General features: G+C 53.5%; 1 protein-coding gene across 5 annotated transcripts; it reads right to left on the bottom strand.

Annotated features, from left to right (window-relative positions):
* Positions 1-355: 355 nt before the first annotated feature.
* NLGN3 (neuroligin 3) lies at positions 356-23,484 on the bottom strand. Of its 5 annotated transcripts, none has more exons than XM_027053588.2 (8): positions 23,177-23,484; positions 19,831-20,484; positions 19,129-19,188; positions 15,080-15,139; positions 13,143-13,292; positions 5,715-5,900; positions 2,875-3,664; positions 356-2,243 (listed from the first exon to the last, which is right to left on the bottom strand). In XM_027053588.2, exons 2-8 carry the CDS (start codon positions 20,285-20,287, stop codon positions 1,400-1,402), a joined length of 2,547 nt encoding a protein of 848 aa, XP_026909389.1. In that variant the 5' UTR covers positions 20,288-20,484; positions 23,177-23,484; the 3' UTR covers positions 356-1,399. The 5 variants fall into 5 exon arrangements, with proteins under 5 accessions (XP_026909389.1, XP_026909392.1, XP_053058432.1 ...); XM_027053591.2 differs by having other exon boundaries at positions 19,831-19,974; XM_053202457.1 differs by lacking the exon at positions 23,177-23,484 and adding an exon at positions 21,048-21,976.

Here is a 23,484-nt window from a genome sequence, read left to right as displayed (position 1 = left end):
AAGTGTTATTTTTGCCATTTCATTAGGAGACCTGTGGTGCTGAGAGAAGGCTTCAGCTGCAGGAACCCAGAGTGTTGGGGGGACTTGGTGGGGCACGTTATGGGGGCAGCAACCTGCTTAAGATTGGACAGGCCTTGATGTGTGCAGGGGGGCCAGCAGAGTGCAGCCCAGATTTGTCTCAGCTTAAAGGCATGGGATGCAGAGGCAGGCTGGATTCCGAGCCCACAGGGGTGCCCTGCTGGGGGCATCTGTTGGGGCAAGGCCTGTGCAAGGGAGGCAGGTTGGGAGTGCTAACTGGATTTTTTATTTTTATATCAAGACACTGTGTTTAAAATTTTACAAAGGACAAACTCCATGGGTTTCCGTTAGTGTTTTAAGAACTTTTCTTTAAAAAAAAAAAGCCAACAACAACAAAAAACACTGCCTTTTTGAAAGAGAAATGACAGACACAAAAGAGACTCTGTAAAGAAAATGGGGTGAATTTCTGATACCATTACCCCAAGGGCAGAGGCGGAACCCAGATTACACCCAGGGGCCCAATAATGACATGGCCTCCACTAGAACCTCATTCACCAAATCTAGGGTCCCCTGGTCTAGCCAGGCCAGTGCATGTGGCCTTTGGGGAAAGCAGGTCACCCTGCAGTCTCTGCAGCCCTCCACAGGGGCAGAGAGATGGCTGGAGGGTTCTCCCCCTATGGCCTCCAACCCCATCCAGAGGTAGCCCCTTCCTCCTTCCACCCCATGGTCTTGTTCGAATCTGTTTCTTTCTTGGGGTCATGTTTCTTGGTCGGATTGTGTGAGTGCTAGGCGTTCCAAAGACAGAGAGACCTGGGCCTGGAGCCTCCCTTCCAGAGCCTTTTGCACTCATGGGTTGGAGAGGCATTTGTTCCAAAATTGTTTTAAAAATCAACAAAAACAAGACCCAGAAAAAAGACCAAGTCTGGGGGAGAAAGAGCTACCCTGCTCTTTAAAGCTCCCAAGTCTGGAGTTGGTCGGTGGTGCAGTTCCAAGAGAGGTGGAAGGCGAGCACCAAGGGGGGTGTCCAGCTGGTGCTTTCAGGCCCCCAGGAATGTCTGTGGTCAGGCTCAGGGAGCTGGCTTCAGCTGCTGTTCCATGGGTCCTCAGTTTCCCAAGGACTCATTTGCTTCCCCGTTTGAAGGGTTTGTTCAGGTTTACTTCCTTATTTGTGTTTTTGTACATGCGGGTGCATGTCCACGTCCATCTGTTTGTGCAGGTGGGTCTGCTGTTGGGTGTGGGTGCGTGCGTATACATATATGTCTGAATGTGTGTGTGTGTGTATGTCTGTGTATGTGTGTCTGTGGCTGTGTGTGTGTGTGCATGTGTGTTTGTGGATCTGGGAGGGAGGGAGCCAGGAGATAGGCTGTGCTCTAGGCTGGAGCTATACCCGGGTAGTGGAGTGTGAGTGGGGCAGGCCAGTACTGTTGAACCCTGCGGCAAAGGTGTTATAAGGGTGCAATGTCTGCAGCCCTACCAGGGAGTTGGGAATCATAGTGATGGTGTTGGGTGTCATGAGTGGGATGTCATCAGGGGAGCGTCGCAGGGTCAGCGTGTAGTCAGGCAGTGCAGTGAGGCGCAGTGTGTCATGGGGGGGACCAGACTCACATTCATGGTGGGTGGGGCCCAGTTGTAACGCTGCCAGCTCCTCCTCAGGAGCAGCTCCCAATTCAGGGGCCCCGGCTCCCCTCTGAGGGCTAGGCTGCCGCAGGGGCTCCTGACGCCGTTTGTCCTTGCGGTAGTAGAGGGCAGCGAAGGCCAGAACATTAAGGAACAGGAGGGAAGCCCCCACAGCGATGGTGACACTCAATTCAGTGGAGTAGTCACGAGGGTTCTCCACCAGGAGTGGCCCTGCATCCTGGTCCCCGTTCCAGGACCCTTGGGCATTCTCATTGCTGTAGGCAGGGGAGATTGCTGGCCGCTTGGTGCTCCAGGTCTTGCCGTTGGGCCTGCGGGTGATGTGGGAGCTGTGGGTGGTATCCGGGGGTGGCACTTTGGTGGTTGTGGACGTATAGTGGAACATGTCATGCAGGTTGTATAGGTGGGGCACCAGGTGTTTCCAGAAGGCCACCTTAGTGGCCCGGTAATGATCGCGGACCCTTGGTTTCAGCCCGATGTGAAGGTAGAGCTGGTCTCGGGGATTGTATTTGGACCAGGCCACTTCCTCAAAGCGGTTGGCCTTGGTGTGAATGAACTTGGTATCTTGGGGGACCGGCTTGTTGGGATCCCTGAAATACCACATGGAAATCTGGGGTCACCACTCTACCTACATGAGGAAAGGGCCCAGAATTCTTCCTCTCACACCCACTTCTGAACCTCGTCCCTAGTCTGTAACTGCCCACCATTTCCATGTTTTTCAGGGTCCCTCCTTCTGTCTATACCCCTCCTCTTCCCCAAGCCCTGAATTCCTATTGCCCACTGCATCATGGAAACTCATCCTTCCCTGTGCCCATCCTGTAAAGTCATGCTGTAGATGCTTTTTCTTCTCACGTGCTACGTTGCATCCATCAATCTTTTCAGCTGCCTAGTTTTTCCAAGAACCCTCGAAAGGCTCTTTATGCATGTACTTTATTCCCACCTTACCAGGCCTCTGACCATCTAACCTTGAACCCCAATAGGTCTGCTGGTAACTCTCATTCCTGCTTGGTCCTAGTGCTAGGTGAGTTCTGAGCCTCAACAAAATTTTCGAGAAATGGCACGACTCAAAAGGAGGAAGAAGGAAGGGGGTGGAAGAGTTTACCAAGCAAGATTTTGGGAGTATCTTTAAAAAAGGAGATGATGGAAGAGGTTCAGACAGAGGAGCAGAGGGGAGGGCATGCTGGGGTCCCAAAGAAGAACAACCCCCCAGTTTCTCCTTACCCGGTCTTGGCAAAGTTGGTCCAGTAGGTCATGACGACAGCGCTGAGCATAACGTCATTCTTGGAGAAATTGCAGGGGAAGAGGTCAGTGGGGCCTACCATAGGGACACCAAAAACGTAGGGTACTTCGTCCCCATGAGCTGCATCTGACCAAGCAGGCTTCATGAGGCTCTGGCAGTGATGGTAGAAGGCGTAGAAGTAGGTAGGTGAGCCGTAGCGGGCATGCAGATCAGCGGTCACCACCGAGGGCTCCACCCACTGGTGGTCAGTGAAGAGCGCCACCAGTGTTTTGCGGCGGGTCTCAGGATTGTCACGGTCTGCCCAATCTGTGTACATGAACTTGATGGTCTCCCGCAGGGTGTCCTTACCCTCAGGATAGCCATACAGATTGTCTACGAAGTTGGAGACTGAGTAGTCAAAGTCAGTGCCAGAGACGCCATCCTCAGGGTCCACCACCCCTTCCACAAACTTGAGCCCCTCGCCCTGGTTGACACCTAGCATGATGTCATAGTTGAGAAACTCGCCCTGCTCCATGAGAATCTCAGGGTCATCAGGAATGACATCACCATCAATCACAGGGCCAAAGGCCACGTGGTAGCGGGCTGGCTGGATGTCCTGCTCTACCAGCTCCTTGGCACTCTTTTGACGAAGACAGTCCACCATGTCCACCGTGTCTAGCACGTTACAGCCTACCTTGTCTGCCAGCAGGCTGGTATACTTCACTGGTTGGTAGTTTACAGCCCAGCTGGACAGAGCAGAACCACTTTGGATGATGGCCCTCTGGAAAAGCCCTGCAGAAGACAGGCGGCACCACATCAGACCTGTCATGTCACCCACAGCCTAGGCCTCCCTTGCCTGTCCCTGAGGGACACACTACAACACTTCCTCACTCCTTTGTTACTGAGGCTGCCCTATGGGTGGAATGAGCTATGCAAGAAGAACAAACCTTTTGGCTGGGATGATGGATTAGGACCAGCAGAGGGTTTGCCGGGCCCCTGCGCTGACTGGACCCCTGCCTGCTTTCTTGCTTCCTTGTTCTGGGAGGACGGTTGGTAACTTGAGGGTTAAGGGAATGCCAGAAAGAATTAACCCCTTGGGTCCCAGACATCAACTTCCTTATGCTCCCTCTCTTTATCTGTCCTTGTCTTCCCTCCTTGCTTCCTGCCCAGCTGGGCCCAGCTCTGTGCCAGCGCACCACCAGGGAGCTGGCGCTTCCGCCACAAAGGGGTCTTTTTCATGAGAGATGAGAAATGCAGGCAGGAGAGAGCCTCACATTCTGGGAGTTTGGGGAACGTCTGAAAGTCTCCAGGGAACGTGCTCTCCCAGGGTGTAGTCTCCACAGAGAGTTTCCTTTTGCTGAAGCTACTGATGCCTCAGATCCAGTTTCCCCCTGGCCAACAGAGAGCCAGTCCCCCAAACTCAAAAAGTGGGTGATTTGTCCCCCCTCCCCGGGGGGGAGGGGGAAAGGGGTATCATGATCTCCTTGGCCCCAACATTCCCAAGTGAGGGATAATAATCTGGCTTCCAGGCACACAATTCCTTTCCTCTAAGAGAAAGGCAGTTTGCATGGGTAGAAAGAGAGGGAAAGAAATATAGATTGCTACTTAAGAGACAGCCTTGCTTTTTCTCCATGAATCAATTGCAGAAAGGCAGAGACCAACCCTTTGCAGCAGCCAGGACCCTTAGGAGACAGAATACAGCACCACTCCAAGAAAGGCCTTCTCTTCCCAGGGAAATCGGAAGAGCCACCGTTCCGCTTTTCAGACAGGGACACCCTCACAGCCAGTCACTTCACCCTCCTTTGTGGAGAAAGAGATTCCCACCCCCATTACTGTCACCTAGAAACACATTCTAAGGCGTGATGCAGGTCCCACAATGGTGTTCCCTCATCAGGGTAGTCCCTGGAGGGACAGAGACAGAATTTCTAGGTCAGAGAAGGTGATTTTTCTCTCTCAGAGTGACAGGCATTCTTCAAAGAGAGACTGAAAGTTTTCCTGTGACAATATCACTAACTCACAGGGTTGACTTCGACAAAAAACCTTGTCCTCTCCCACAGATTTCCTCACTTCAAAGAAGGGCACCTATTTCAGGAAGACCTCTTCTTCATGAGAAGCTCACGTTTGCCTCTCAGAGATAGAATGTGCTCTAGAGTCCAGAGGTGAAGAGAACTTTTCCTGCTGAGCCAAAAAGGGCCTGTTTGGCTCGCTTGGAAGAGTCACTGGCAGAGGGACCCATGGCAAGGATAGAGGCTTTCCTTCGGGTAAAAATGAGAGTCTCCCTTAGGAGGGTAATACAGCCCTGGGAGGAGGTCTGGAGTTTGCTAACAGACCCCCAATTCCTTAGAAAAAGCCCACCGCGCAGGTCAGTGATCCTCACTTCAGACCCATCTTCTCGCTCAAGGACGGTTCCCCTCTTGTACAGACTTGCTTTCCAGAGAAAGGCAGAGAATGAGTGTTTCTTACACCTAAAAATGAATTCCCACCCCGGATATCTACCCTGAAGTCACATGTCGTTCCCAAACTGAAAGATTTCCCCTGTCCCCCCTCCCCGGCCTCCCAAAAACCACTGTCCCTTCAGAGAGACTGTCTGCTCCCAGTCACCCAAATCTGACTCCCACATCAGAAAGAGGATCTTACTTTCTCAGGATATAAACAGGATTGTCTCTTTCCCTCTCTCACACTGGGCGAATTCCTTCTTCCCCCTAGAGAAACATTTCCAACCCACATCTCCCCACAGGGATACCAAAATGTCAGAAGAGGGCCTGCTGATCCCCCTGGGCACGCTGGAGCCTTGGAGGCCCGACACTTCTCTAGTTCAGGTTTTGCCCCAAGTGTTACTCACCCTCAGAGTGATGCGACAACGTGAGGAGGCTGACACAGGATGCGCCGATGCCTGAGCCAAAGACGGTAATTCGGCGGGGATCACCACCGAAGAAGGCAATGTTCTCGCTCACCCAGCGGAGGGCCTGGATTTGGTCAAGGAGCCCATAGTTGCCCTTGGCAGCCTGATCGCCAGTGCTCAGGAAACCTGGATTCAACAGAGGGCATGAGGACAGTGAAGGCAGAGGGATGGCAGATTTGGGTTATAATGGCAGGCAGGAGATGGGGGCACAAGGACAGAGGATGAGCACGCAGCGTGGTTCTTTCTGCCTAGATACCGTATACCATTGCTTCTTTCTGCAAGGCCCAGCACTATCCATATAGGAAGGACCGGCTCCTGGCCCCCCCCCCCATTCTCCAGTTTGAAGGGAGGGGTCTGCACACTATCCAAGGGGATGCTTCCAGCTGCGAGTTGGGTAACATGCAGGAAGTGAAGAGCAGGGGCCCTGGAGTCAGATGGTCCTTGGTTCGAGTCCTGGCTCTACTGCTTACTAGCCATATAGCCTTGGGCAAGTTATTGAAAATCTGTGGGCTGTAATTTCCTCTTCTGTACAATGGAGATAAAAATGCTTCAAAGGGTTGGGGCACCCAGGTGGTTGAGTCGGTTAAGGATCTAACTCTTGATTTCAGCTCAGGTCATGATCTCACAGGTTGTGAGATCGAGCCCCGTGTTGGGCTCTGTGCTGACAGCACGGAGCCTGCTTGGGATTCTCTGTCTCTGTCTGTCTCTCTCTGCCCCTCCCGTGCTCATGCTCGCTCTCTCTCAAAATCAACAAATAAACTTTTAAAAAATGCTTCAAAGGGTTGTAGCAAGCATAAAATGAACCTAAGCATCTCTAATATGCTCAGCACCGGGTAAATCTAAAGTTACTTCTCTTTCCCCTTCCTCCCCTCTCTGAAGGAAGTAAAGATCCCAAGAGGCAACAATCCCTAAGCTCTCCCTGCCCTTCCTGTATGAGGTAGTCCATCTGCACCTCATTCCCGGGCCTCAGGTGGCCCCTCTCCTCTCATTGTCAGGACAGGTTCTCATTTCCCTTCCTCCAAGACCTAATGAACCAGAAACTCTGGGGAGGAGGCCCAGCAATCTGTGTTTCTAACAAGCTTTCAGGTGATTCTGATGCCTGCTAAAGTTAGAAAACCACTGGGTTGGACCATGTTTTTCATCTGGTGGAGAAATGGGGAAGTCGGTGCAGTGTGTTACCACAGAAACAGGCCTTCCCGCCCGCCCACCCACTGGGATTTGCCGCTGAGGAGACATGTCACCATGGAGACTACCTTCCCACCCACCTGCTGGGATTTGCTGCTGTGGAGACTTGTTGCCATGGAGACTACCTTCCCGCCCACCTGCTGGCTATCCCACAGAGATGTCCTACATTCCCCCCCACCACCCTGCTTCCATTTCAAACTGATCCTGCTGTCTCATTTCATCTCTGTTCCTTGATCCCTAGGCTCCTTGGAAGGCTCTACCTTCTGCCCTGGGCTTTCGGAAGGGTTCTTCCTAGGTGCATAGCTGTGGTACTCCTACACGTTAGAAACCCATACCTGGCTCAGTATTTTTTGACCCCACATTTCAAAGCTCAGTGGCAGCACCTGGGATGAACTTTGTGCGAGGCCATGTTCGAGGAGGCTCCCTCCGCTCACAGAGAGCTCTTTGGCAGTCCAGGGGCAGAAGCCAGGTTCAAATGGATTCAGGCAGGCACAAGACCTCATCACTGTCTTTCTCAAGTCCTTCTGTTTCTAGCTTCTGCAGAAGGGCTCATTTCACCCTCTTCAAGGGTGTTATTAATTTATGTTTGGTACAATTAAGTATGTAAAGCACTTAGTTATTCCTCTCAGGACCTAGTCACAAGCCCTCTTTAGCCTCAGGTTCCTGGCGAGGAAACGTGAAGGAATTAGAGAGAGCCTGAATAAGGATGAACGGAGGAGCCCTTGTTCCTCTAGACAAGGGAACCAGCTTCTCCTTTGCCTGGCCCACTCACAAACTGAAGCTTCTGCTGCGAGTCTTAAAAAGTGTGCTGACCAAGACCCAACCCAGCTGTCTGAGCCCGAGACCCTCTGGCAAAAACCACCATGTGCTTCTCTTAGCCCGCCTGTCCTCTCTCCCTTCCTTTCTCCCTCCTCCATATTTTCTTTCCCTTTTCTCTTATTTAAGCAACAGTAGACTTGGCTTCAGCCTTGGCCCAGGTGAGGTATGTTTCACTGAAATGTGTCAAATACATCTGTCCTACCAGAAGAGCCTGCGCTTGAATGTGGTAAAGGAGATTTGTGCAACATGTATCGATTCCCTGGGTTAGGAACAAAGGCCTGAAAGGGCTGGGTGGAGGAGTCAACCATCACTTTCTGCTCCCATGGCTCCCATGAACCTCGGGATGAGAGGCATAAAGCACGCGGATGACGCCATGTCAAATGTCCCTACTACAACAGTCCTGCGTGAAGAGCTATTATCCGACGGGATCAAGCTGGATCTAACGTGACTGACCACTAGCCCACAAAACCTGGCAGTCTGGGAGAGCAGTCACTTGCTGCTAGTTCCCCAGTAACTCAGCCATCCACGGAAACCACGTGAGGGTGAGGGCTGAAATCCCAAACTCCGTGAACTGTCAGAACAAATCTGAGACAGTCTCCCTGGGTCCAAGTTTAAACTGCAGTACATGGTTAGCTGCTTGTCAACAGGAGATGAGGGAATCTGGCACAGTGTACCCAAACCAGATATCTCTGCCACTCAACGCTTGACGTTTACCAGGTTTTCAGTTTGCCTGGAGGGTACCTGAGCAAAGATGTAGGATTAAATTCTGGCACCCAGAATTGGCAAGCCCCTACTTCCTCAGCCGCAGGGATGTCCACATCCTATATCCTGCTGGGGTCCTTTTCTTTTGTTGGTCTCAAGCCCCATGGGGGTTCCTCAAATAATAGGATGGGATCCACGGACTGGCCTGTGACATTCTCCAAATAAATGAATCACTCAGATGTCCAAACAAGCACCTCAGAGTAAACCATCTTTTTGGGCTCAGTGCTTCCAGAGAAGCCGAAGGGAGACTGAATGTTTGCATGTAACTGGAGTCCAAAACTGGCCGCCTGATCTGGGATGTTTTGAGAAACAAAATGACAGTCTCAGCTACACAGCAAAGTCCCCAAGTGTCAGGGACAAATCTATGTTCTGCATCTGGCATCAAGAGACAAAAACATCTTGTATGGGCCCAGAATCCAATCAGTGGCTCATTGATTACATTTGTGTTCCAGAGCAGGCAGTGTAGGATACACAGGAAGGGGTGGGGAATTTCTGACCGAATCTCAGTTTATGACTCCTGAGGTCTGGGTAATATTATCATGATCATTAACTGCTGAAGTCCAAAGAATAATACGGTGGAACCTTGGATTGCGAGTAGCTTGTTCTGTGAGTGTTCCGCAAGACGAGCAAACACCTCTAATAAATTTTAACTTGATAAACAAGCGATGTCTTGCGTTACAAGTAGTACGTGACGCCAAACTGACATTCATGATCACAACTGGAGCCAATGGTTCTTGAAATTCACTTTGATATACGAGTCCTTTGGATTATAAGCATGTTCCCGGAACGAATTGTGCTCGCAAACCAAGGCTTTATAGTATTCCTGCCCCCAGATGTGCTGTTCTGGTTATCCAAATGAGAGGAGGTGGTAAAGTGGCTTTGGGGGGGGGTCTTAACCTGAGTTCCAGGGATGAGTTTTGGTGGTATCCATGGAACCATTTCTATAGGTTTGTGTGTGCACATTTTTATGGGGCAGAATCCATAGCTTTCATTAGAATTTCAAAGGGGTCCAAGACTCCCCCAAAGGTTAGGAAGCCTAAAGGATATAGAAGCCCAAAGAACAGTTGTGCAGTAATCGGCAAACCAGAATACCACAGGGAGCACTCACTTGCAACAGCCTTCTGTGCAGCCCACAGCTCTCAAGTGATGCTTCAAATCCTGAATCTCTCCTTCTGCCTCCTTTCTCTGTGTCACTCTTTTCCCCATTTCTCCCCCCGCCCCTCTTCTTACTTTTCTCCCCTCTTTTCCCCGCTCCTCCACTCTTTCTTCTCCTGCAACCCTAGCTGGTCCAATAATATGAAACTGAAGCATATTCTTGGTACTCTCTGGGCTTTCCAATAAAAACAATAGAATGGAGCTTTGTGTTCCTAATTTTTAAAAGCAGCTGAGGCCGCCTGGGTAGCTCAGTTGGTTGAGCATCCGACTTCGGCTCAGGTCATGATCTCACAGTTCATGGGTTTGAGCCCCACATCTGGCTTTGTGCTGACAGCACGGAGCCCGCTTTGGATTCTCTGTCTCCCTCTCTCTCTCTCAAAAATAAATAAACATTAAAAAATTAAAAAAAAAAATAAAAGCAGCTGAATGGAATATTTTCTATCATTCTCACTAAGAAAATAAAGTAGTACAGGCGCCTGGGCGGTTCAGTAGGTTAAGCGTCTGGCTCTTGATTTCTGCTCAGGTCATGATCCCAGGGTCGTGGGATCGAGCCCCGCATCAGGGCTCCTTGCTGAGTGTGGAGCCTGCTTGAGATTCTCTCTCTCTCTCCCTCTCACCCTCTCCCCCACTCGCAGTCAATCTCTCTCAAATAAATAAAGTAGCAAATTACTTTTGGCCTTCAGCTACTGGGTATGTGTGCCTGTATACCTGTGTGACCTTACTCCTGTATACCCTTCAGGGACTGTGCAGCCCGAGTGTGTGGATTTACAGCCACCTTCATGGTACCATTGTTACTGTCAGAGACTCAGATCCCCTTCCTCAACAGGACAGAACACTTAAGGGAGCTTTCCTGTGATGTCTGGGGCAACTCATAAAGATGGAGGAGCAGCGGCAGAATCACGCAACGCAAACCCAGTAGCTAGCCAAGAGAGACCAGGGAGAGAGGCCCTGCACGCTTCATGCCCACTATCCAGATGCCACCGAAGGGACATGGGCTCCACTTTTTTCAGGGAATATCATGCCTCCAGTCTGAAACCAAAAAAAGGTGTCTTGCTAACCCACATAGCGTTAAGAGTAAGTCAAGAAAAGTTTGCCTTTCTGTGTTCATAAACTGCTCCCAGAACTGAAGCACCAGGGCCTCTGGGATTAGAACTGGCAAAACAATACACTCAGAAGCAAATTAAAATAAGGTCCTGTAAGCTTGGAGCCTGAGCCTGCTTCCGATTCTGTGTCTCCCTCTCTCTCTGCCCCTCCCCGCTTGTGCACACTCACGCTCGCTCTCTCTCTCTCGCTCTCTCTCTCTCTCTCCCTCTCTCTCTCAAGAATAAACATTAAAGCAAATTATACAAAAATAAAAAATAAATAAATAAAATAAGGTCCTGTCAGCCAACTGGCCATGGAATAAATCATGCCCTTGCTGGTGCGGCATCCAGGCCTACAGACCTGATGTACAGCCTAGACCCCTCACTGGAACTTTGAAGATACAAGCCCTCCAGCGAAGAAGTTGTCTTCCTCATGAAACTACAGGATATGTGACCGCATGTGCCCTCTGAGGCCTGAGTGGGCATCTGAAAGGGAGCAAGACCCTGTATGTGTAGTCACACGCTCTAAGGTACTTGTTTACCTCAGGACCTTGGCCACAGATAGGCATTAAGAGTCACCACGGAAAAATAAAAATAAAAAAATAAAATTAAAAAAAAAGAGTCACCAAGGAAGATACAGCACAGATTTAAATGCATATACATTTAAATCACCCAAACAAGCGGGTGGACGGCAGACTACGGGTGCGGAAGGGCACATGGGTACAGATGAGGAGGCGTTTGGGAAATTAGTGTGTATGTGTGGCGGTACATTTGTATAATGGGGTGGGAGTATAAGGGGAGGTAGGCATGGAGAGAGTAGTAGAAATGTGTCTGTGTGTATATACAGGGTATGGACATGTGGGGTATGCTCAGGTGTGGGGGTGAGTACAGGCGTGTGTGCACAGATGGGTTTGGATGGCCAGGTGTGGGTATATGGATGTGTACGTATTTGTTGGGTAGGGTGGGGGAATATGCACATATGTACACTGGCTGTATGTATCCAGGGTATGTATGGGAAGAGTGTCTATGTATGTATGTGTATGTGAGAATGTGGGTACATGTGCTGGAGGCCTATGGGTATCTACATATGGTGGGGAGATACATAAGTGTAGTGTGCAGGATGCATACATAGATGTGGAAGCAAGGATAGGAGGTGTGTGTGTGTGTGTGTGTGTGTCGTATTTGTGTAAGCGTGGGGTGGGGAGGTGTGGACGTGCAGGTATGGATGTATATGCATAGGGAGGGGGGAATGTTGGTTTGTATTCATGTGGGGAAAGTGAGGAACATATGTGTATGTGTGTGTTGGAGTAGGTGTGAAAGTGGGCTGTGCAGGGAGATACAGGGATGTGTGTGTATGTGTGGAAGGAATATGTATATGCATTTAAGGTATACGTGTGTGGGGTTTATGTGTAGATGTGAATGTGCGGGGTGTGGGTCTTTGCATAGAGCATATACATGGGGGTAGAAGGAAGTGGGAGTGTGGGCGTGTGTAGTGTGTATGAGTATAGATGTGGATATGGAGATGTGGAGGGAGAGATCTATGGGAATGGGGGGAGTGGGAGATAACTGTGTACGTATGGGGTATGGATGTAGAGTGTACAGAGGTATATGGGTACGAAGATATGTGTGTGTGGGAACACTGTATGTGTGGAGAGTATATGGAGTGGCAGGGGAACGTGTGTATGTGAGAGGGAGTTTGTAGATGTGGATGTGGGGGGCCTATATGTTTACAGTTGTATGTGTGTATTTGTGGGGTACGTGAGAAATGATCATAAGCATGGAGGTATATGGTGGGAAGTGTGGATGTGTGAACATGTGAGGGTACGTGGGTGTGTGGATATGTGACTGGCTAGGAGGAATATCTCTGTATGTGTGGAGGTTTTAGGGATGTGGGCATGGGTGGGCAGGGATGAGGCAAGGACACCAGAATATTAATGGGCCCTGAAAACCTCAGCCAAGCAAAAGTCTGAAAGCAGAGACCTGGCTTGAGACTTAAGAGAAGGTGTGGAGGTTGCATCGGGCTCGCTGCTGTCAGCACAGAGCCCGCTTAAGATCCTCTGTCCCCCTCTCTCTGCCCCTTCCTCACTTGGGCTCTCTCAAAAATATATAAAAAACATGAAAATAAAAACAACAAAATACATTTTAAAAAAAGACAGAGAAGGTGTGGGGGTTGAATTGAATTTCCAATGGCAGCTGAACATTCCAGGAGCTTCCAGCACTTGGGGAGGGGCCATGTGATAACAACATTTTGACTATGGGCATTAGCACCAGCTAGAGAACCAAGGCCAGCATTAAGTCCCCAGCATTCTTTCCTCCTTCCCTGAGAACCCAGGCTTCCTTCTAGGCACCTAGCAAGGAACCGTACCTAGCACCCCAACACGATAGTTGAGGGTGATGACGATGACGTTGCCATAACTGGCGAGGACGCTGCCATCAATCATGTTGCCCGTCCCTTCCATGTAAGAGCCTCCATGGATGTAGACCATGACGGGCTTAGCGCCACTGTCCCGGATGTCTGCAAGGAGAAGGGGTAAGACACAGGCTGGGTAGGATGCCCTTCCTCCCTCACCCCCGCCAGCCAGCCCTGGGGGGGTGTGGGTAGCAAAGCTATCCCAGGTGCCAGGACACCACCGCCAGCTCTGAGGGCAGGACTCGTGGGGACTGCTCAGCCTGGAGCTCAAGCATCAGCCAGAGACTTGGCCAGAGTTGGACTTGAGTGATGTTTGTAAAGACTCTGGTTTCAGCCTCACAGCTGAAGGCAGTCAGCCATGCCTGGTACATCCAGGCTCAGGTAGGCCATGGCTGGGCTCTGGGGACGGGGAGCAGGAGGAAGAGGAAGGGCTGTTCTCTTAGGTGAATCGAGTGAGTCCCTGCCCTGGGCACCCAGGGGTCCTGGGACCTGACATGGCTTCAGAGAGCAGGGGCTGGGGAGCCCTGAAACCCCCAAGACTAGACCAGTTACATGGAAATACGGCCATTGGCAGCAGCTGGCCCCCCAGTGCAGACAGAGACAAGAGGGGTGGGAATAAGGGGTGGCACAGGGAGAGAACAAGGAAGGGTGTGGGTAAAAGGGGGTGAATGGCAGAGATGGGGTGGGGGGAACCTTGCTGACATGGTTTCTCAGCCATGTGCTCATTTACCCCATTCTCCCCGGGCACCAGGCAGACTTAACTGGAAGCACAGGGGATGGGGAAGAGGAGAGGGCCGGAACTAAGAAGGAGAGAGACCCCCGCCCCCAGTCAGCATTAAGATGAAGTGGAGCCTCCCCAGAGGCCATTCAAGGAGAGACCTTCAAGCCGCCTGCTCCTAAGTCCAGGCGGCACAGCAGCACTGGGGCTGGGCCGTCTAGAGAAAGCTCTCCACCTGACCACCTCCACCTGCAACCTCTCAGTGTGTGAGCTGGACCAACAACACTCTTCCCCAGTGGCACGGCCCTACCAGCCACCAGTGGGGCTCCCCCTGAGCTGCTTGGCCCCCCCAAGGGTGGGGGGGCAGGGCCAGGGCAGGGAGGTGGAAGGGGATGTTCCCTGCTGCCAAGCAAACACACCCTGTTTTCCCAAGGAGGAAGGAAGACTGGTTCAACCATCACGCAAGGATCTCATGCCATCTACTAACTGGGCTGTGGTGTCCTGGCCTCAGCCTGGCACTGTAGCCCTCAGCCTTTCTGGCCCCGTCCTGAGTCTATCACAGCCCCTGGTCCTGAGGCCGAGTCTCTCTTTCTGGGAGATGGCCGGGGAGTTCTCGGTAGTGCTATGCTCCAGCCCCTTCGGTTGTCACTGCCTCACTCCTCAGTGCAACATCCTGCTGGGCCCCTCTCCCAGGAGCCAGACTCTCCGTAACACACAGGGGCCTCCACAATGAAACACAGGTATCTCCTCGCCATCCGGTTTCCTTCACGCCTCTCCTCGCCCTCCCTCAGCCCTGCTTTCTCTCCACTCTCCCTGCTGATCAGTAGGGGCAGGTGCCCATGAACCACAGAAGATGGGGGAGGAAGCTGTCTCTGGCAGTGGCTGCTTCTACTGGAGGACTGAGGACGGGGCAGGGGGCGGTAGGGGACCGGGGCGAGGAGGATGCCTTCCCCATGGCTCTGTTTGTGGTCCCCTGCTCCAGCCAGCCGTGTCCATCACCCTGGAACTCCCAGCGGCCAACCAGGCCAAAGATGGATGAACAGCCCAACAGCCTCATAGAGGAACAAAAACACACCAACGGACGGACAAACAGACAGACGGGGCTTCTCCCCATCGAGAGGGGGAGGGGCTCTGTGCCATGCACCAGCCGCCGCACCCTGCAGCCCCCAAATACCTTCATCTTCATCCCCGTCATTATCCGCTAAGTCCTCGCCCTGTTTCTTAGCGCCGGATCCTGGGGACCAGACACGGGGAGACACAACAGCACAGAACAGAGAACAAAACAGAGAGAGAATTCAAAAACAGCATGACTGCAGTGTGGCCCAGCAAGCCAGCTCTGGGCTTGGGCCCAGGACAGGCAGGAGGGATGGCAAGAACTGAGGGAATGGGTGGGCTGAGGCCCAGACCTTCATCAGGAGGATGGTGTTGCAGGCCCTTGCGGTGCTCGCCTCCCTGCACCTCCCTACCCCGCCTCCCTGCCCCCAACAGCCATTTCAACCAACTACCTTCCCAGTTAGGAAGGAGGCAGCAGCCTGTGGGCCAGGGCACAGAGCCAGAGACCCACTCAGGGAAAGGATTTCCTCCGGGTGGGAGGGGCTGCGCATGTGTACGTAGGCAGGCTGAGCTGGAGAGCAGGGGCAGGCACTGAGGGTGAGAGGTGGCGTCGCCAGCATGTTGGACATGGACATGAGCTATTCGGGCAGAGACGGGTACTGGGGCGCCCAGCCCTGAGCTACCTGGGCCCAGTGGGAAGGCTCAAGCTGGGCCTCAGCTGACCCTGATTCCCAGAGGAAAAAATTGGGAGATGAAGCTTTCCCTCTGGTCTTCCTCATTGGGGCCCCCTGCTTTGGCTAATGGCAAATGGGGCTCCTGCTCACAGGAACCAGGCCTAAGAGCAGTAAGTGCTGCTTTGAGATCTAGAGAGAGCCAGAGAGGGAGGGAGGGAAAGAAGGAAAAAGGGACGAGAGAGAGAGAGAGAGAGAGAGAGAGAGAGAGAGAGAGAGATAGGAATAATGGTAATAGCTCCTACCATCTACTGAATATTTACCATGTGCCAGACACTCTACTTCTGCCATATGGTTTGATCCTTACACCCCAATGAGGTAGGCAATGTCTCTATTCCTGTTTCACTGATGGGGAAACTGAGGTTCAGAGAGGTAAAGTGACTTGCTCAAGATCACATAGCTAGGCAGTGCTAGAGGTCAGATTCAAACCCAGGTCTACTTGACTCCAAAGCCCATGGTCTTTCCACTGCACCATGCCACCTTTCCAGGATGGGGTTGGTGGGGGGTGGGGGGAAATGGAAGGAAAACATCAGTGAGAAAGAGGTGGAGCATGGAGGGGAGGGGAGAGAAGGGAAGGAGAGAAAAGAAGGGACCGGAGGAGAGAAGAGAGACATTTAGGACCTGTGGGTAAGCTGGCACCAACTCTCCTTCCTGTTCTAAGTTGATGAGAGGTGCATCTTGAGCGTGGCTGTGGAGAAAGAGGACCTACTGCCTGGAAGCTGGTCAGAGTAGGGAGACTGAGGTCATTCTGCCAGCACCCCAGGGCTTACCCTCTTGTCTATGACACCAGATGCTCTCAGCCTGGAGGCAGCAAATAGCCCTCTTTCTCAGCTGGTCCGGGCTCTGGTGACTGAATTCCCTCACAGCTATTAATCAAAACAGGAACCGCCCTCATATTACAAAATGGCTAGGGCAAGAGCCCGGCCCCGAGGGGCAGAAACTGCCTCCGGCTTCCCGAACTTTCAGTGGCACCTACCGTCTTAACACCTGCCAGTTACTGCCCTCAGAAACCCTGTGGGGCACGGGACAGCATCATCCACGCAATGGACAGAACCCCACACGGAAAGGAAGTCCTCATCCCTAAACGTGAATGCCCTCCAGCTTGATGGGGGTGAAAGTGGGGGGATGGGGCAGGTCTTCCCCTGGAAATCCCTTACTTCCTGTGGGCACTGACTTAGAAGGTGAGTCCGCTTTGCCCCCACCTCCTCAGCACCCCCAGCCCCCGCCCCCCCCCCCAAGTGTCCCTGGGTTTCCGCATGGTCCCAGCCTCCTCTGCACAGATGCCTTTGCTCCTTCAGCTTAGCACTTGCTGAGCAACTCCTTGTTGCCATGGCGGTCACCCGGGCCAGCCCGACCACCATACCCCGTCCCAACACTGTGCTGCTGCAGGATCCCAACCAGGCCAGTCCTGCCTACCCTACGCACACCACAATCCTAATGACCTCTGCGGTTGTATCTCCCCCAAGAAGCAGGGACTGTAATTCCGTTCCAAATGGCCACCAGGCCCCAGATAAGGAACTGATCTAAGCAAGGAAAATGACCAAATGCCCTCCCCCACACTGTCTGGAACTCACTTCCCAGCTTGGCCTGTGGGGCTTAGCTAAACCAGCTGAGTTCCAATACCAGGATAGGAGCTTCTTTGGAGTAGTGGTGAGGCCTTTACTTATTTCTAAATCTTTCCTCTGCCTCATATCCCTCCACAGCCCCACAGTGCCCAGCTCGCGGGCATTGCCCACAGTCAACAGTCATGATAGGGAAATGTTTGCATTTGAGTGGAGCTGCCAGGGAGTGCTATAGCCAAACTCTCAGGACCGGACAGCCCTGGGCTCTCGCTGGCACCCCAGGGAGATCATTCCTCCTAGGAAATGGTTATCGTGAATGTCATTACCGTCCTCTCGCCCACCACCGCCCCTGGAAGTAACCCATGAAGAGCTGGTTTACAAGACCCTCTTCCTGAATTCATTCACAAGCCAACGGAATGTTAAGGCCACAATGGTCCCCTATGCCCTCCTTCACGCCCCCCTCCCCGCAGAGGCAGATGCAGAGGCTCTGACGGGGGAAAAGTCGTGCCTGAAGTCTCTCACTGTGAGTTAGCAGAAGAGCTGCGACTCAGTCAGGCTTTGTGGGTCACAGACCTGTAGTCTTTTTTGCAGCACCGTGAATGCTCCTTCCTTTGTGCAAAGAAGCGTCTACTGATGGCCTAGTGCGTGTGAGGTCCTGGGCGGGGTGTGGGGATGTAGTGGAGCACTATCCCAGAGCAGCAGGCCCGCTCGGTGCATCAAGAGCGCATGGAGAACACGCTCAGCATGTGGCTCAGCATGTGGCTTCCCGGAACCTGCCCCTGGAGACACCTCCTCAGCAGGGGAGCATCCGGGCCGAAAGAATCCTGCCGGCCCAACTCAGGGAAACCCTGCCCTAGGATTTCAAAGGAAAACAGAATCCAAGCTTGCCAACAGGTTGTACGGAGCAGGCTGTGATCTTCCACCTGTTCCTTAAGTTGTTCCCAGTGCCAATTTGGCCCAGCTCATCCACATTTCACCATTTTTTCCAGAGGCAAGGAGGTGAAAATGAGCAGATGGGAGTTGCCTTGTGTTCTACAGTGGAAAGAACACTGCCCCAAGGGTCAAGAGACCCAGGTTTGGGTCGCAGCTCCGCCACAGACCGGCAACAGGGCCTCGAGCAGCAGCAAGTCACTCCCCTGGGCCCGTTTCCTCATCCGTAAAATTGGGAAACTTATTCCTGCCTTAGAAGCTTCCGGAAACGTGGGGAGGATTTTATGAGCTAAGCATGAAAGCTCTTTGCGGAAAACAAGACGTGGTAAACGGACGGGAAAGATCCTTGACCCAGGGGGACCAAATTCCTCCCGAGCAAGAGGGTAAATTTAAAATTCAGGATCTCATGCCTCCTTCAGAGTCCTTAGTTCCCAGGGACCCCCATCGTCTGCCACCAGACTAGCCAGGGTCAGTCGGCCAGGCTTCTGGCCAGACGTGGTGGCAGGACAACTTTGGTCTAAACTTCAGGGTCAGAGAGCTGAGTCTAGACTTTGGACCCAGGAAAAAACACGGAGGGATGAGTTGGTGGCTCCCCAGCCAGGAAGAGAGCAGGGTCCCTGGCTCCTCTCAAATGCCTAGAGTTTCCCCCGAGGTGGAACTACCAGGTTCTGTCTTTGGCACATGCACTAAGGCAGAACTTGGGGTGGGGGGGGGGCGGGTACCAGCAGAAATGGGGTTGCTGCTTCTGCTCTGAACCTGCCTTAGGCCACCAAATCCTCCCTGAAAAGCAGCCAGGGCCCTTGGATAAGGTAGAGCTTATGCCTGCTCACCGACCGCCCCCTGAGCCTGGGCTACTTGAAGGAAGGCTGGGTCTTCAGGGGCAAGGGCAGGTGGGCAGGCAGCCCTCCCTCTCTCTCTCTCTCCCTCCCCGCCGGCTCGCTACCTACCTCCTTTCCTACAAATTTTCTTGTTGGGCTTTCGGGCGCATTCCTTGGAAATCCGCTTTACTGTAAAATGAATAAAAAACTAAAAAATAACAGGAGGCCTCTGCCCAGGGGCATGCACCCCCCCACCCACCCCCAGGCCCCAAGAGCTGCTCTGCGGGCGGCACATGGCAGAGAGCCTGTCCGCCATCTCCTTGTTTCTGTCACTTACCTTAGTGTGACCCCCGCGGGAGGAGGCATCGGCTAGCCAAAGAGGAGGCACCTAAGCAATGCCCACCAGGCTTGCCCCCCGCCCCCCACACGCACCCAGCTCCCTTGGCCACACACACCTACCACCTTTCAAAGCAGGCGGAATGGCAACAGGGGGGCCTGGTGGAGCCAGCATCCTCCCGCGGGCAGCTGCCAACAGTGACCCATACTCCCCCGGGGAACCCCCATCCAGCACTCTGGCCCTAGATCTGTCAAAGCTCTCAGGCCTGGCCAGGCCCCTCCTGGTAACAGTGTCACTCACACATGGGAGCTCAGACAATGCTGGGAGAGGGAAGAACAGGGAGGAGGAAGGGGGAGGCCGAGCAGAGTGATGGTTAGAAGCATTTTCACAGACAGACAGATGCATGCTGCAGGGCACACGACCACATGCGAGCCACAAACACAACAGGGCAGGTTGGAGGCGGGGAGGGCACAGTGCCTGGCCACAGCACTCACCATCCTCCGTGGGCACATAGACATTCAGGTAGAGGCAGTCTTCATTGGGCTCCTGGATGTAAGTAGCGACAATATCCAGGTTGGCAGTGAACCAGACGGGCAGCATGACTTCGGGCACAGCCGTGTGGATGTTCTGGGGGCACACTGGGGGAAAGTGCGTGGCGTTCCGGATGCCCGACCAGGATGGGGGTGGCTCGGGGGGCAGGAAACGTTTCTCGCCGATGGGGGGAGCTGCGTAGGGCACCCCCAGGTATTGGTCCACAGGCCCCAGGATCTCACTGGGCAATGGTACCCGGGCACCCCTTAGCTTCCCAAAGTGAGTATTGACTGTGGGCGCTGGGGCCTGGGTACTGGCCCTCAGCACCAAGCTGAGGAACCACAGGGTGAGGCACAGACTCTGGCCAACGGTGGACTTGGGGCTCAGGGACAGCGAGGGCGGGCCAAGCCGCAGCCACATGTTCCGGGCAGGGGGACTGGCAGGAAAGGCAGACTCCAGGGTCACAGCATCAGCCCCATAGGCAGCCCCTTCATGGCCACACTGACTTGAACCTCAAGACTGAGCTCTCGAGGGACACCTACAGGTGCCCCGCAATGCAGAGAGGTCGTCCAAGCACCACAGCTTCACAAAGGGGACTCCCTCAGGGCCAGACAGGCCTGTGGAAAGAGGGAAGCATGCGTCATCCAAGATGGTCAGGGAGGGCTACGGAGCCTAGGAGCCTAGGAGCCTAGATGGGTCTTTGGGGCCCTGCTGGGCTTGGGCTGCTCTCCTACAGTTAGGAGAGTGCTCCCGTGCCAGGGCTTCGAGGGACCCACGGATGATCTCCACTGCTGGTCAGAACCAGTCTAGGTGCCTGGCATGGTTGGAAAATCCTAGGGAACTGGCACGGTGACAGTTGTTGCCACTGCAAAGCTCCTAGTCCCCAACTCTGACTCCTCAGCTGATGGAGCTCATCGGGGTCAGCTGGAGCCAGAGCAGCATGTGGGAGCAGGGGGTGGGGATGACTGGACATGGAGCCCAGGTTCCAGCATGCCACAAGTGAACACCGAACTCTCTAGACCCCCGGCCCCAGGAACCCCACACGGGGACCTCCCACATGAGGAGAGGGTAGGATTGTGAACCTCACTCTGGGGTTCTGGAAAAGCAGCATATAGGCAAAAGGTCCCACATAGAGACCTCCTCACCCTCAACCAGGGCAAGGGGCAGGATAGCCACTCACCAGAGTCCCCAGACCCTCCTGCGCCCCTCCTGTACATTTCTCTTCAGCCCTCACTGCTCCCAAAGTCTTAAGCCTTGGTCCTTTCTGTCGGCTATCTCTAATTCACACTGAGTGCCAGAACTGAGGCAGAAACCGCTCTGCCTAGCACCCCAGGCATTGTTGATGCTCAGCCAGTGTAAAATAAACAACGGAGTGTGGGGGACACACACTCAGAGCCTCATGGAAATAAACTCACAAAGACTCAAAGAGGGAGTGAGAGAGACCAAGCCAGGATCACAGACACTGCGATATTCACTCACAGAGACATATATTCCAAACCCATAGAGATCCCCTCATATAGTCCCACATTCTGAGACAGAGAGCCTCACAGAGCCAGAGAATCACAGAGAAATACATTCAGAAACACACACAGAGACTTACTGAAGCAGAATCACACACACCACATAGGTAAATATCCAGAGACATACACGGCATAATGGTGACACATAGGTGGAGACAGAAACAGAAATACAGCACACTCAAGAAATATGGGCTTTCTGACACACAGTTATACAGTCAACACATAAACACAGGCACACACAGACACTGCTGCATGGACACACACACACACACACACACACACACACACACACACACACACACTTTAGTTTTCTCTATTTCTGCCGCCTTCCCAGATTGCCGGCCTGCTCCTTTAAGAACTGGCTGAAGGGGTGGGGGAGGGAGATTGGGAACGCCCGGGAATCGGCTACCGAGAGAGGGGAATGAGAATGTGTGTGTGTGTGTGTGTGTGTGTGTGTGTGTGTGTGTGTGAGAGAGAGAGAGAGAGAGAGAGAGAGAGAGAGAGAGGCAGAGAGACAGACAGAGAGAGCGGAAGGGAGAAGGAAGGAGAGGGAGGGAGAGGGAAGGAGAGGGAGGGAGACAGAGCGAGCTAGAGAGAGAGAGAGAGAGAGAAGGAGAAAGAGAGGGAGGGAAGAAGGAGGAGGAGGAGGAGGGAGGGCGGGCAAAGCAACTGAAGGGGTGGAGGCTCAGAGGAAATGGGGAGCAAAGTATGGGGGTTAGATCCCAGACACTGCCCAGAATGCACCCGGGTTGGGGGGAGGAGGAGAAAGGGAAGGAAGGGGTAGGAGTAGGGAGGTGGGGCAGGGGGGAGTGGGTGTGTGTGTGTGTGTGTATGGGGGGGGGAATAGTCCGCAGCTGAGTTCACACAATCCCCCCATTCACCGTCTCCATGGCAACTCTGGGGCACAGACCGCTCATTCACACGGCTTCCCCGCCAGCAACCCCCCCACACCATTAACCCCCTCGGTGCCGCCCCTCCCCACAAATTCCATTAACCCTTTCAGGATGCTTTCCCCAGTAACCCTTCAGTGCCAAATGCCAGTCCCCCTAGAGTCAATTCCCTGCAGCCCCTCCCCCGCGAACACCTAGACAAATCCACCGACCCCCAAACGCCCTCTGTACCCTAGGACCCGCTCTGAGTCCCTAAGGCCAAGATCTCCATCCTGGCCCAACTTGCAGTTTGGGAGAAGATAAGGGGAGGAGGCAATGCTGGGGATTAGAGTGGCATCTGGGGTACTTTTGGGGCTGGAGCAGTATTGGGCGAGGGGCATTGTGCAGGAATGGACTGGTATTGAGAACTGCAGTATTGGGGGCTACGCGGTTTGGGAATGGTATTGGGGGACAGAGCTGCATCGGAATGGGGGAGGATAGGATAAAGGCCTGGGGGGGGAGGGGGGCTGCAGAGAGTGGGGGAGGGAGCCTGGCTGTGAGATGCTGTGATGGAAGAGGGATGGGGCTGCACTGCGGGGGAGGGGGGACTGGCAATGTGCAATACAGGAATAGGGCTGGGGGCCCTTAGTAGGGGTATTTTGAGGAGCATGCGGCCAGGCTGTGGAAATAGAGGTACCACGGGTGGTAGGATGATAGGGATGCGGGATTCAAGGAGGAGGTGGAGGGAGAGAAGCGGAGGGGGGTTGGATTGGAGGGTCATGGGTGCCGATGGAGAACATGGGGTTGAGAAGGATGGGGAACACTGGCTGGGGAGTGGAGAAGCCCGGGATTGGGAGGGGATAGGATCGGGTCAAGGTATGGGCAGCTAGAGGATGAGAGACCGGGGCAGGCGGCCTCACCTGTTCCCCGGGCTGTTGCGGGCGACTGAACCGGGCCGCGGACCACCCATATCGCCTCCAGGCCAAGGGCTCCGCACCTGAATCCCCGAGATCTGCTCTCCGGCAGCCTGGCTGCTGTGCCCGCGCACCGAGGGGGCGCGCTGCGCGTGCCCGGACACGGGGGGGCGCGGTCCCTGCCATTAACTCCTTTTGTGCCAGAGATGGCTCAAGTCCTGGGGCATGGCCCGATTCCTCCTTTGCTCAAGCACGCTCTGCTCACCCTCTCTCCCTCTCACACGCACACCTCTCATTTCAAGACAGGTGATCAT

The sequence above is a fragment of the Acinonyx jubatus genome, chromosome X (genome assembly GCF_027475565.1).
Source record: "Acinonyx jubatus isolate Ajub_Pintada_27869175 chromosome X, VMU_Ajub_asm_v1.0, whole genome shotgun sequence".
Taxonomy (NCBI): Eukaryota; Metazoa; Chordata; class Mammalia; order Carnivora; family Felidae; genus Acinonyx; species Acinonyx jubatus.
The sequence above is the reverse complement of the archived record's forward strand: the minus strand, read 5'-3'. Positions and strand labels throughout refer to the sequence as shown.

Excerpts from the sequence above, each read along its gene's own strand:
- NLGN3 (XM_027053588.2), bottom strand. The coding sequence starts at position 20,287 with ATGTGGCTGCGGCTTGGCCCGCCCTCGCTGTCCCTGAGCCCCAAGTCC. Across the intron at positions 5,901-13,142 it reads CTATCGTGTTGGGGTGCTAG|GTTTCCTGAGCACTGGCGAT; the intron begins GTACGGTTCCTT and ends TGTTGAATCCAG. Across the intron at positions 3,665-5,714 it reads GTTGTCGCATCACTCTGAGG|GGCTTTTCCAGAGGGCCATC; the intron begins GTGAGTAACACT and ends TGTCTTCTGCAG.